This window comes from Ammospiza nelsoni, chromosome 9, assembly GCF_027579445.1.
Source record: "Ammospiza nelsoni isolate bAmmNel1 chromosome 9, bAmmNel1.pri, whole genome shotgun sequence".
In the NCBI taxonomy this organism is placed as follows: Eukaryota; Metazoa; Chordata; class Aves; order Passeriformes; family Passerellidae; genus Ammospiza; species Ammospiza nelsoni.
Window position 1 is genome coordinate 35,459,431 of NC_080641.1, and position 13,226 is coordinate 35,472,656.

Genomic DNA, 13,226 nt, shown 5'->3' on the forward strand with positions numbered 1-13,226 from the left:
CTGATGAAGGGCCTGAGCCTCTGGAGCCAAGCAGGGAGCCAGAGCTGTGCTGGGTATTTATGGGGTGCTGAGCCCTGCCCAGGGCAGCCCCATCCCAAAACAGCCCCCACCAATGAGAGCACCCCGGGAACAGAGCCGGCTTTCAGCACCAAAATCCTCCCCGGGCTTTGGGAGCTTTTGTCCTGCTGTTCACACAAAAAGGGGCTTTCACTGTTTTCCTGAGACCTAAATTCTTCCCAAGCAGAAGTGATTACAAAGAAGAAAAGCCCAGGGAGGAGTGGGACGGAGCGCTGGAGCCGTGCCGGGCGCTGGCAGCGGCACCCGGCTCTGCAGGGACCATCCCGGCTCCTCCAGAGCCTCCCAGGAGTGTGTGACACCAGAGACACCAGGGGAGGAGAGTGCCAGAGGCAAACATCGAGGAATCCCCCGAGCTGGAGGGACCCACAGGGGTCAGCGATCCTGGCCCTGCACAGACACCCCAACAATCCCATCCGAGCGCTGTCTGAGCCCTCCTGGAGCTGCTCTGGCAGCCTCGGGGCCGTGCCCATTCCCTGGGGAGCCTGGGCAGTGCCAGCACCCTCTGGATGAGGAACCTTCCCAAAATCCAACCTAAACCTCCCCTGGCCCAGCTGCAGCCATTCCCTGGGTCCTGTCACAGGGAGCGGAGATTGGAGCTGTCCCTCAGCCCCTGGAGGTGTCCCTCAGTCTCCTCCAGACTCATCATTAGGAACCACCTCTTGTAAGAATGGTTTGGTTTTTAATTCATTTATTAAAATAGTTATGAAAACATTTACAAAAACAACAGCGCTGTAAAGAGCAATTTCAAAGATTAACAAGGTCTCTGTTTCCTGCTGTCCCCTCAGAGACAGAGGATGAAGGTGTTTTATCACCACATACATTCAGGTGCTGCTTCCATATAGAAACAGCTCCAGGGACCCAAACTGGGATGAAGGGACAGAAAGTGACATTAAACATCCCCTGCTCCATTTGCTGCCACAACCAACACGTGACGGTTGCCTATCTCCCTGGGGTTTTGCTTGTTCCCTTTCAAGGCAGCGTTTCCACTTGGACAAGGGCTCATTTAAGGCTTCTCACAGAAAAACCAGGATACTGCACTGAGATCGTGATTAAGGCCTCCCATTAACCCTTTCCATTGAAGAACCATAATTATAATTTCTCTTTTTATTCCCATTTTGGCTAAGGTCTGTCAAAACCTTAGAAGGGAACATTAAATAACCTGGATCAAGAACTGGGAGTAATGAGGGCAGGCCTTTGAAAGCCAAATCCTGGAAATGTGAGCTTCTCACCCAATAAGTTACTTAACTGGAACACTACATAAACAAAGCATTTATGCAACATGGCATGGGGTAGGAAGCACTGGAAGCAAGTCCAGGCAGGTGCTGAGTGCTGGAGGCTGGTTACAGATGTTCCAGGACAGGAACAGCTGCCCCCTGCCCTGAAAGCACAAAGTTACCCTCAGGACATAAGGCATCATTAATACAGGGTAAAATGAGGCTAATTCAGGTTTCTCTTTTACAAAACCTTTCCCAAAAAAGGAGAAAAATGGTATTTTTTGGGGAGAGAACTGACAGGCTCAGGATCACAGATGTACCAAGGAATCCTGGCTGTGAGGGTGGGCAGGCCCTGGCACAGGTGCCCAGATTTGCTGTGCCTGCCCCTGCATCCCTGGCAGTGCCCAAGGCCAGGCTGGACACCGGGGCTGGGACAGTGGGAGGTGTCCCTGCCATGGCAGGGTGGGATTTAAGGTCCCTCCCAACCTAAACCAGTCTGGGATCTCAGAGCCAGGCAGTAGATTAATTATTATTAATTATACTTTCCCAAAAATATTCCTGCAGATTTCAACTCCTGTGGGGGAACCTTTATCTTATCATAATTATTAAGCAAATCCCTACCTCTGGGAAAAATAGGGAAAATTAGTATATTCTGTTCTCACTTCATGGATCATCCATCACTCCTATTTTGAGAATCTCACTAACAGATCCAAAATGAATTTTCCATGAAAATGCAGAAATACACTTCAAGTCTTTTAATATAAATAAATATCAAAAAGCTGATGAGGGTTTTACAGATGATATGAACAGAAGCATTTATGGAGTGTGAACAGAAGCATTTATGGAGTGAGATAATAATTTATTTATGGTGAACTGGCTCTCCTGGTTCTGAACTCATAGAAGCTCCTTTGTTTAAAGACAAACATTTTTGAGAATAGAAAAGGCACTTAGTCACAACACACATGTAAAAACTACAATAAATGGCACAAATTCCTGACAGACATTTAAAGGTTATAACAAGAGGCACATCATTAGTTTCCCATTAAAAAATATATAAATTTTTGGTTAACAACAGCTTTATGTGTATTTTTACATTTTCCTACTCCGATATATTGTAATAATTTGTAAACAGATAAATATTTTTCTTTTAGAAGTTATTCCAAAGTATCTGCACCAAAAAAGGTATTTTGGCACCTTCCAGCACAGTGTCCATGTAAACATTTCCCCCTTCCACAGCACAGCCAGCACCAAACTCCTGCAGCAATTCCTTTGGTGAATCCCTCAGACTTCAGGCAGGGAGAGGTGGCTCAGGAGGGTGAAATCAGTACCTGAGGCTGCGGAATTTGGGTTTCCTGAGGCTCAGCATGGGCTGCTTGAGGGTGGGTTTGTTCTCCAGGAGCTGCGCTTCCGACTCCGTCCTTGGGAACCTGCTCCCGTAGATCTGGGGGTATTCCTTCTGGAACTGCAGCACACACAGCAGCCAGGATGAGAAAACCCCAGAGGAAATCCCACGACAGCTCCAGCTGTGCCACAGCACACTCTGTGCCTGCAGAGCTGCCTTCCAGGAACGCCTTGGATAAACTCTCTTACCCAACAGGGAGCCAAGGCTTCTCCCAGGAAAGCTTACCACTGATTCCATGGAAATGAAAGCACCTGGAACCAGAGCAGTGATTTGGACACTGTGCCTGTTTCCCTTGCAAGGCCTCAGGGAGGGATGAAAAAATGTAAATACATCTGGACATGAGCCAAACCTTCCCACGGATGGATCCAAACCACCTTTGTAACTTCTGGTGTTGACGCAATTGGGAACTTACTCTCTAGAAAGTGCCATCAATTTGGCTCTTCCCATGAATTTGGCTCTTCCCATGAATTCCCAACATTTCCCATCAAGCAGAATGTGTCCAGCAGGCCCAGGGCAGTGCCCATCCCTGTGCTGGCACTGCTGAGGCACCTCCAGTACTGGGACCATTTATCAACTATAATTCACCATTCGTCTTTAGATTCAGAAGTTTTGATGAACCAAACCAGAGTCACTTTTAGAGGCCCACAACGTTTCCACAACACACATGAAGTCAGAGCTGCAGGAGGGGCACCAAAGCCAAGTGAGGCTGTCCTCAAAAGCTGCTTGTTCAAAGGGGAGTCACAAGACTCGTTTAGGAGATTCCAGGACAAGTACAAAACTATTCCATTGGGCAGGAAGACTTGCCAAAAGAAAGAAAAACCCTCCAGGATTAAATCCTGCCAGAACTGCTGTGCTTTAGCCTTACTATTAGGCAAGTTGTTGGTAGGCGAGAGAAGTGCAAGATAATCTTGAGCACTGTAAATGTTACAAAACACAAAGCCAAGGCCACCAAAAGAATGTTTCAGGATTCTCAACAGAGAGAGTTTGGTCTCTTAAAGCCAAAAATCATTGCTTTTAACCCCTACTGAATTTAACCCCACCTCTGGCCTGTTAATGGTGACTTGGATGGCCAGTGCAGCACAGGAATCCAGGCTGCAGTTCCATCAGGAACCATTTGTCCTGGTTTTACACCATTGTTTGAACACTGCTGCCAGTCAAAGGCTGCATTATTATGGAGTGGTTTGGATTGGAAGGGACCTTAAATCCCATCCTGTTCCACCCCTGCCATGGCAGGGACACCTCCCACTGTGCCAGGCTGCTCCAGCCCCAGTGTCCAGCCTGGCCTTGGGCACTGCCAGGGATCCAGGGTGGGCAGCCTGTGCCAGGGCCTGCCCACCCTCCGAGGGAACAATTCCCAATTCCCAATGTCCCACCCATCCCTGCCCTCTGGCAGTGGGAGCCATTCCCTGTGTCCTGTCCCTCCATCCCTGTCCCCAGCCCCTCTGCAGCTCTCCTGGAGCCCCTCCAGGCCCTGCCAGGGGCTCTGGGCTCTCCCTGGATCCTTCTCCTCTCCAGGGGAGCACCCCCAGGTGTCCCAGCCTGGCTCCAGAGGATGCAGCATTAAAAACCATCTTTAAAATCCCAAGCAGAGCACATGAAGCACTCACAGCTCTTGAGCACAAACATTTCTCAGCACATTCTGCTCCTCTCCTGCCCCAGGCTCTGGGCCCATCCCTCACAAAGGCACTGCACAAGCAAATGAAATAACCTCACCTGTTTCAACTTTTTCTTCTTCTCCTTCACAGAGAGGTTTTTATCCTTGATGATGTTCTCCAGGAGCTCTGCCACTGCAGCCTGTGAGGTAGAGACCTTTTGTTCTTCAAACTCCTGAGGAGTGATTTGTTTGCAGTAGGAATACGTTGGCAAGATGGCACAAATTTCTTCTTTTTCCTGTTTGCACTGGAAGAAAAAAGGGCTCTGCATGCACTCAACTGATTCTGTACTGTTGGAGTAAGTACCTAATAAACACCCACACCCACTCACAAGCTGCAAAACATTGTAATTAATATCTACACATTCAAAATGTCCTGGGGTTATTTGCATTTTCCCAACTTCAGAAGAAGCAATTAACAAATAAATCTGCACTGCTCTCACGGCACCAACCTGAGCCTTCTTCATGTACTCGAGGTGATCCTGCACAGCAACCTGCAGGTAAGCTGGGACCTGGAGTATTTCCTGCTGATGGTCCATCAGGAAGGACAGCAGGCGTGTGGAGAGCAGCTCATCCAGGTCCTCCTCCTCTGCACAGCGCAGGACACAGCGGGAGAACGTCTGGATCAGCTGGAAGAGTTCAGCACAGCTGCAGTGGAGAAAGCTGGGGGGATGATTTCCCTCCTCTCCACTCCACAGTGGCTCAAATCCCCCAGTACCAACTTCCAAGTAGGGTCACACAAGGAGGAAGAGTCATCAGCTGAATTAAAGTCATTTCTTTGGAATTGAACAGCACTTTCAGTTAAAAATACATATTGTAAAAGGTGGTAGCAGAGAAAGGCTTAACCTATAGAAAACTGAACATCTCCACAGGACTGTAGAATAGGTTCCTGGAACGGTGTGGGTTGGAGCAGGGACAGCTCCCACTGCCCCAGGTGTTCCCAGCCCTGTCCAGCCTGGCCTTGGGCACTGCCAGGGATCCAGGGGCAGCCACAGCTGCTCTGGGCACCTGTGCCAGGGCCTGCCCACCCTCTGAATAAAGAATTTCTTCCTACTTCTAACCCAAGCCTAAATCCTCAATTGGAGGAGACAAGCGGGGTGATTAAAACCTGCAGAGCCAACCTAATGCACACCAGGATTAAACTGGAATGAGATGGGCTTTAAGGTCCCTCCCAACCCAAACCAGTTTGGGATTCCAAAGAGCAGCAGGGTGAGAAATCAGGCTGAGGAATCTCTGCATTCCTCTAAGAAGAGTTTTCCTGCCCTTACCAGGGACCTGGTGCCCATGGCATCGTGCAGCCGTGGCATGTCGACGTTGCCACTGATCCTGTTCATCATCCTGAGCAGCAGCTGCAGCTTCCTGCGCCTCGGCGGGGGCAGCAGCAGGCAGCAGATCTGCAGGGCCTCCACTGCAATCCTCTCCAGGTGAGGCTGCAGCAGATCTACAAGTCAACCACAAAGACAGCTGGCATTAAGATCTGAACCAGCTTCCAGCATGTTTCTACCTCAGTATCACAGATTTCCTATTTTTCAGTGTGATTATTTATGTTTCAGATAAATCAGCTGTAACACAGAAGAGAATGTACAGGCCTTTGTTTGTGTGGTCATCTTCAACTTCCTCCATTATGGTGCAGTTAGGACCACAATACAATTAAGGAGTGACACTAATTATTCCCAGAAAATACAGATTTACAGAACAGAAAAAGACATCTCCAACAGGCAGGTGTGTGCAGATTCCCTGTCCCCATCACTCAACCTGAGCAGAAAGGCCAATCACTGACACATGGAGCTCCTACTCCAAAGTTACTACACACAGTTAGCAGAGCTACAGCAGCTTAAACAATAATGCCAGCAGATTTCCTTTAAAACCCCACAGATGCATGCTCTGTGCCTATCCTAGCAGAGTGGCAGAGGTGAGGGAAGCAGGGGTTAGTGAGGCCACAGCACAAGGCAGTACAGCGTGCTGCAGGGAGCCCTTACTTGTGCCAGGCAGCACACAAGGGGAGGGGGGGGCAGAGCGTGCTGCCAGCTCGGTGCTGCTCCTGCAGAGTCTCCTTTGGACGCTGATGGCTGTGCCCTGCCCCCGGGGCTGCACTGTGATCTCAGCGCTGGGCCTGTTGATGGCACTGCAGCTCCTGGAGCTCCTCCTGCCCAGCAGGCTCAGGGGTGGCCCCTGGCTGCCACCCCACAGCTCCTGGGCCCAGGGACACGGGCCAGGCACTCTCCCGAGGCCCTGGGCTGGGCTTGAGCTGCCCCAGCCCAGCTCCAGCACCGAGGGCCCTCTGTGCTCCTCCAGCAGCTCTCCGCTCCTCGTGCTGGTGCTCACACCTGCCCTGAGGGGGGCACGTCCTCCTTTATCACACACACTTGAAGCAGCAGCTCCAATTCTCTCCAAGGAGTAACACCTTGTCCTAAATGCTCCAGGTGGCTCTTGGGCATTCCTGGGTCCTGCAAGATTCTGGCAGCTCCCTCCTATCAGGCTCCCAGCACTCCCTTGCTGCCGTGGCAGTTTGTGCTGCTGCCATTTCTTTCCGTGCCGGCTCTGGGCTCTCAGCTCCTCTGAGGAAAACCTCCTGGAAGCTTCTCCTTTCTCCTTCTTGTCAGACTCTTTGAGGAGCAGGCTTAGGAGAAGACACTCAGTGGACTTGAAAGAGTTCAAGTGAGGAGGTTTTGAAGGCTGAGGGTCACATTTCTCCTCTTGGACAGAACGATTTCCACTGCCCAGATCAGGAATTTGGATGTAGCCACACAAAACTATCAGGGAATGAAAGAGATGTTAAAGGTGCAAGTGGTGTGAAAATGAACCAGTTCAGAGAGCTGCTAACTGGGCAGACAGACAACAAAGTCAAGATATTAATTAAGATATTAATTAAGAAGACTTTAGCTCAGTTCCAAAGCAATTTAACAAGGCCATTGCATCCAACATGCAAGAACAAAGACAGGTAACACTGCAATAGTGAGGAGCAGGCAGAACAAGCACACCTTCTGAAGTTCTTGTTATTGAATATTTAGAATGTGAGCTGAAACAGCAATTTAAATGGGAAATCATGAGGCAGAAGTACATTTTAACTAACACTAATACAGAACGGAGCAGTGATGATCCTCCTCAGACCGGAGCTCCCACACACATCAGGAGGCCGAGCTCTGCTTTGAATCACATTTGTCCCCAGCTGATCTGAACTCAAGAGCTTCCCTGACTGTTTCTAAACTCACACATACCTAAGATATTAACAAAGAGCTCGTAGTATTCAAAAGTAAGCAATGGCTCAGGAAGACTGAGAAAATAATCAGCAACTGTTCTGAACACGTCCCGCTCAAAGCCACTGTAGGTGTCCTGGCTCATGTCCTTGTTCCTGGGCCCTGAAAAGAGGGGAAGAGAGGAAATTCACACCAAAAATCCACAGTACCACTAGAAAAGAAACTTCTGAAGATCAGCCTAAATTTATTCTTCTTCCACAAGCAAAGAATCCTATCAGTAATCCACAAATATTGTATTTGGCACAAATTGCAAGCAAAAGCAGTGTAAGAGATTCCAGGCAGCCACTAGAGAGCTGTGCTCAGTTCTATTCCACACCAAGAAAATAAATAAAGAAAAATTAATCTGTGGTCTTCATAGGTTCCTCAGCAAAATTATCACCCACCCTTAGTGTGTGCCTTCATTTCCAAAGCACAGTGATCCCACTTCTCCCAGTTCAAGCTCCCTGAGCAAAAGGAAGCTCAGCACGTGGATAAAAAAGCTCATTATCTCTGGTCTCATTTGAGAGGCACTCATCTAATTAATTTAGAGTTGATTGTTTACAAAGCAAAGAAAATGGATCTCCCCAGTTTAATATGAAGTGTAGGAAATGTTTTGGTCCAGCTAAAAGCCAAGGACTGGAAAAGCAAAGTCCCTTTCACTCCTGAAAAATTGCATTAGAGGAAACCACCCACAGGTTTCTGAACTGAAACGTCACAGCTGATTTCACACACACAAATATTTCCCTTCCAACTCTCAAAAGAGGTTTCTGGAACTTGAAAGCTCTTCAGTGACTTACAGTAGGCCAAGCACTTCATGGCTGACAGCACCCAGTGAGGGAGGTCTTCTGAAATCCAAACAGATAAAAGCATCATTTAGACATGAGCCCAAATAATTAACAACTAATAATGGCTCACACATATTAAATAACACATAAAGCATGAAAGATTAAATCTAAAACTGATTTTAAATACTGCTCCACATGTAATTTTGAGAGGATAAAGGGGAGTAATTTCAAGCTGAAGGCGGGCAGGGTTAGATGGGATATTGGGAAGGAATTTTTGGCTGGGATGGAATTTTGGCTGCCCCTGGATCCCTGGCAGTGCGCAGGGCCAGGCTGGAGCAGCCTGGCACAGGGGAAGGTGTCCCTGCCATGGCAGGGGTGGGATGGGATTGAAGGTCCCTGAGCTGTGCTGTGGCTGGGGAAAAAGTGGAAACAGCAGACTGTGAAACAGATGAATTATTATTTATAAACAAATAATTTTTAAGCAAATCTAGGGAAATAAATGTCACCTGCTTTGTCCTGCAGGATGACCACGCCGTGTTTGCTGGTGTTGCTCATGTTGTACATGACAAACTCAGGGATGATCTGGGCTGGCTGCAGAACCTCCTCCAGCGAGGGCAGTCCCAAAATGGTCTGCAGACTGGGGAGGAAGAGAGCAAGATTTGCAAGGGATGAAGGAAAACATGTTCTTTCCATACTATTCCAAAACTCTGGGTGAGCTAAGGTGCTGTTTGGTAACTTCTCACTTCCAGGAGGACAACTGGGGACACTTTTCCCTGGGACAAACAGCAACAGTCAGAAGGAAGAGCACCTGAGGTGTTTAAAATAGATTTCAGCCTCTAATCACAAATTCCTTAAATGCAGCAACCCAAAGTTAATAAACAGATTAGAAAACCTGTGTAAACAACAGGAAAAAAATTAAACCCTTCAAAAATTCAAATTAAATTTTAAACATAGTTTTAACAATTAAAAACAAATGGTGAAAGCTTGCTTGGGCCATTTCCCACTGAAGGAGAAGGTGCTGTGTGTAATTCCTCACTCACTGTATCTGGATGATATTTCTCCATGTTTCTTGCACATATTCCTGTGTTATTTCCCTCCTTTGCTGTGTGCCTTCCTTCTTTTCTTCTGCTACATCAGCTTTTGGTCTTGCTAAGTTTTCCTGAAAATGAGTGGTTTGTACTGTAAGATAAATGAGCTTCTTAAGGCAATTAAAAATTACAGAAAATTGGAATTAGAAGCACAGGGCATTCTGTGGAACATTAAATTCCACATGAGCCAGGTGGTAACCTGGAGCCTCAGCACTGAAATGGAGCACACAACTAAAAAGAAATGGGGAAAAACTCCTGATCAATCAAAAAATCAGCAATTTAAAAGCTTAAAACACCTCAAATTCAGATGTATTAATATGTGAATTATTCTCCTTTAGGACTGGAACCTAAATTCAGAATTTATGCATGCCAATCTCAGCTGAATCAAGAGCCACACTAAAAGATGACCAATTAAATTATTTGTGCCTTTTAGTTGTCCCCCAGCAATAAATTAAATTTCAACAAGGCCATACTGTGCAGATCATTTCTAGGACTTCACCTTTCAACCCTCCCAGTACTTTAAAATCCTTAGCAGGGATAATTCTGCACTGAAACAAAACAAAGAAAATCCAAAACAAAATAAAAATCCCTCTCATATAAATTTGTTTCTTAATATTTCCAAATTCCTTAAGTCTAAACTATTCTTTCTTAGGGGAGATGCCACAATAGAGCAGTGTCACTAAATTTTAAAGACTAAAGACAATGCAAGCCAACTGCACTGCTGTGAGGAACAGAAGTTATTACCACAGACTGCAGGAACTCCTGTTTCTTCAAACCCCTTTTAGATGAGCTGGGCAGTTTAAAAAGTTTTCCTTTGTCTCCAGAGAAGTTTTCCAAGTTCTCCCTTGGTGGGCTTGGTAGAGGTTTGACTGGAGAGGTCGGAGGGAATCTGTAATGAATGGGAGAGATGTTAAATACATTCAGAACTGATCTGTAATCAAATAAATGACTTGACAAAACAAAACCTCTGAGTCCATAGCGGTGTGACTCTGTTAGGAAATATTTTTGTAAGTTTATCATATGATAAATTAGCTTTAGGCTGTTTTCCCTGATGCCAAAGTCCAGCTGAAGGTGTTGGCACAGCCTGAGCCCAGAACGTGAGAAGTGGGGGCCATTAATACCTTTGATTTCAGAGCTGCTTGGCTCTGCTTCCCACTCAGGCTTTGTGTAAAAGGCCCAAGAGAAGCAAACCCAGCAGGCAGCTCCTACAAAACACCCTGGCTTCACTCCAAAGCACTGGAGTGCAGTGTGTATTCCAGCAAAAACCTCGGATGGACAAAAGCAGGGACACACACAGGAGGGAAGCAAAACACTCAGAGGAGAAAAACTGTGCTGATAATTAACTTGTTACCTAGGATGTTTAACCCAAACAAAGCTCTTTTTGCAAATCTAAGCATTTTAAATTGTGAAAAATGTATTTTATGATTGGCTTTTTCCAAATATTAAAATGAATGTTATATGTGTTGTGTTAGAAAGTTATGCTGGATTAATTCTCTTAAGTAGTGTGGTAAATGTAGTTTTAGGTGACAACATAATGTTAATATAGAAACTATGCTACGTGGGATACTTTTTTAAAGAGAGGACTAGCACTGAGGTAGCAGCCACAGGACACCTGAATCTTTCAGAGAAAGAGAATTTATTGCTCCCTTATCAGGAGAAACAAACTTTTTCTGCCTCAAAGGCGCTGTCAGGATTCAGAGGAGGAAGTTGATGATGACCAGACAGAATCCTGTGTTTGAATGGAATTTATGCATCATGTATGAGAGGTATGAATATGCAACATGCTGTTGTTTTTAAGGGTTAATCCTCTGCTAACGTGGGTCCTTTTTCGGGCTCTTGCTACCCAGAAAAGGTACCCGGACTGTCTGTAACTCTTTGTCTCTATTGTCTCATACTGGCCTAATCCAAATTATCATTACTCTGATTGTATTACTATTTTTATAACCATTTTATTACTATTAAACTTTTAAAACTTTAAAAACACGCGATTGGCGTTTGTCACACAACCTGCGAGACCGGGGGATAACTCTGACTCAGTACCTGTACAGGGCACCGTTGTCCTCCAGGTTCTCAGCGCCCCAGCGGCCCTTGATGTCCTCGATGACGTGGTTTTTGAGGAATTTCCGCAGGAGCTGCACCGTCTGCTGCCGGGTGACGTCGGGCCCGAAGCTGCTGTTGCTGCGGAGCACCTGGTGCAGCCAGTCCGCGGCCTCGGCCGCCGTGAAGCAGCTGCCGTGCGAGCGGAGCCGCTGCCGGTGCCGCCGCACGGGCATCCCGGCCCGGAAGCAGCGCGTCACCTCGTTCCACTGCGGGGACACCGAGCGGCACCGCCGCTTGCAGCCACCGCCGACAACGGCATGTCGCGACAGCGGGGCGTCAACTTTATGTGACAGAGGGCGGGGCGGGGGAGGTCTCCGGGTACCCCCATGTCGCGAGGGTAGGGATGTCCGTGCGCACCCAATATCGCGACAGAGCGCAGGGGGATGCCAGGGTACCCACATGGCCACAGAGAGCAGGGGGGTGCCACGGCACCCACATATCGTGGCACGGGGTGTCCCTGCGCAGCCAATGTCGCGACAGAGCGCAGGGGGTGCCAGGGCACCCACATATCGTCCTACAGAGTGTCCCTGAGCAGCCAATATCGCGACAGAGCGCAGGGGGTGCCACGGCACCCTCACACCGTCCTATGGGATGTCTCAGGGCGCCCCCGTGTGGCGGCCCCGCGCACCCGCACACCGAGAAAACGGAGCCGGGGCAGAAGGCGCCAGGCAGCCACGTGTCGCGACAGCGAGCGGGGAGGGTCCCTGAGCCCCGTCACGACAGCAGGCAGGGGGTCCCAGGGCACCCAGGTGTCGCGGCAGCTGGCAGGGCGTATCCCCAAGCGCCCCTCTGTCGTGACAGCAGGCCCGAGGGGCAGAGCCGCCTCCCGCCCCGCGGCGCTCGCACGGGTGCCACGGGCGCCCCGCTCCCCCCGCAGCAGCCGCGCCCCCGGCTCCCGCCCGGCCCGGTTCCGCCCAGCCCCGCTCGGTGCTCACCAGCCTCGTGGCGCGGTACGGCCCCGGTCCGGGTCCCGGTCCCGGCACGGCCATGGCGGCCCCTCAGGCGGGGAGCGCAGCGCCCCCTGCCGGCCCCGCCGCGCGCACAACGGCCGCCGCCGCCGCCCCGCCGTTCGAATCCGCCGGCGGCCGCTGATTGGCCAAGGCAGACGCACGCGGCGCGTGACGCCACTGGGCGGGCCGGGCAGAGGGGACGCTGAGGCCGCGGGTTCGGATCCCGACCCGAGCACTTTCACCGGCGTTAATTACCCTGCTGTGATTAACAGTAATTACAGAAATTCATGGAGCCGAGTTCGTTACCTAACAGTCATTAACGTGCTGGGACAGCTGGCCCCGCCGCAGGTCACAGCTGCTCCTGAGGTGTAGGGGTGGCACTGGCTGGGCTCTGAGGTCCATTCCAACCCAGCCCAGTCTGGGGTGCTGTGGGATGAGGAGGGCTGGGTGGGAACACCTTCACTTGGGTTTAGTCAGGATTTAATCTCTCTGTGCAATGAAGGTTATTCTGGCTGTGGCCAGTACAGAATGGTCCTGCCTCAGCTCCAGCCTCCCCTCAGCTCCATTCCCTCTCTCCCCTCAGCTCCAGCCTCCCCTCAGCTCCATTCCCTCTCTCCCCTCAGCTCCATTCCCCTCCTGCCTTCCCACAGGAAAATCCCAACAGCTCCAGGGTCACTCCATCCTCTGATTTTGAACACAAAGAGCACGTGCACACGGCAATA

At 49.3% G+C, this 13,226-nt stretch overlaps 1 protein-coding gene across 2 annotated transcripts; it reads right to left on the minus strand.

Moving 5' to 3' along the window:
* Window positions 1-2,032: 2,032 nt before the first annotated feature.
* Window positions 2,033-12,581, minus strand: DEPDC1 (DEP domain containing 1). 2 transcript variants are annotated; one of them, XM_059478175.1, is made up of 11 exons: window positions 12,490-12,581; window positions 11,495-11,760; window positions 10,199-10,343; window positions 9,407-9,525; window positions 8,873-9,003; window positions 8,379-8,426; window positions 7,564-7,704; window positions 5,614-5,786; window positions 4,798-4,974; window positions 4,408-4,593; window positions 2,033-2,754 (listed from the first exon to the last, which is right to left on the minus strand). In XM_059478175.1, exons 1-11 carry the CDS (start codon window positions 12,541-12,543, stop codon window positions 2,614-2,616), a joined length of 1,581 nt encoding a protein of 526 aa, XP_059334158.1. In that variant the 5' UTR covers window positions 12,544-12,581; the 3' UTR covers window positions 2,033-2,613. The 2 variants fall into 2 exon arrangements, with proteins under 2 accessions (XP_059334158.1, XP_059334159.1); XM_059478176.1 differs by lacking the exon at window positions 2,033-2,754 and adding an exon at window positions 2,806-3,609.
* Between the last annotated feature and the right edge of the window lie 645 nt (window positions 12,582-13,226).

Bases quoted from the DNA above. Each gene is read 5' to 3' on its own strand.
- DEPDC1 (XM_059478175.1), bottom strand. From the start codon at position 12,543: ATGGCCGTGCCGGGACCGGGACCCGGACCGGGGCCGTACCGCGCCACG. The intron at 5,787-7,563 runs GTATGTGTGAGT...GTTGACTTGTAG, and splicing joins GCTCTTTGTTAATATCTTAG to ATCTGCTGCAGCCTCACCTG. The intron at 2,755-4,407 runs GTGAGGTTATTT...TGTGTGCTGCAG, and splicing joins AGAAGAAAAAGTTGAAACAG to TTCCAGAAGGAATACCCCCA.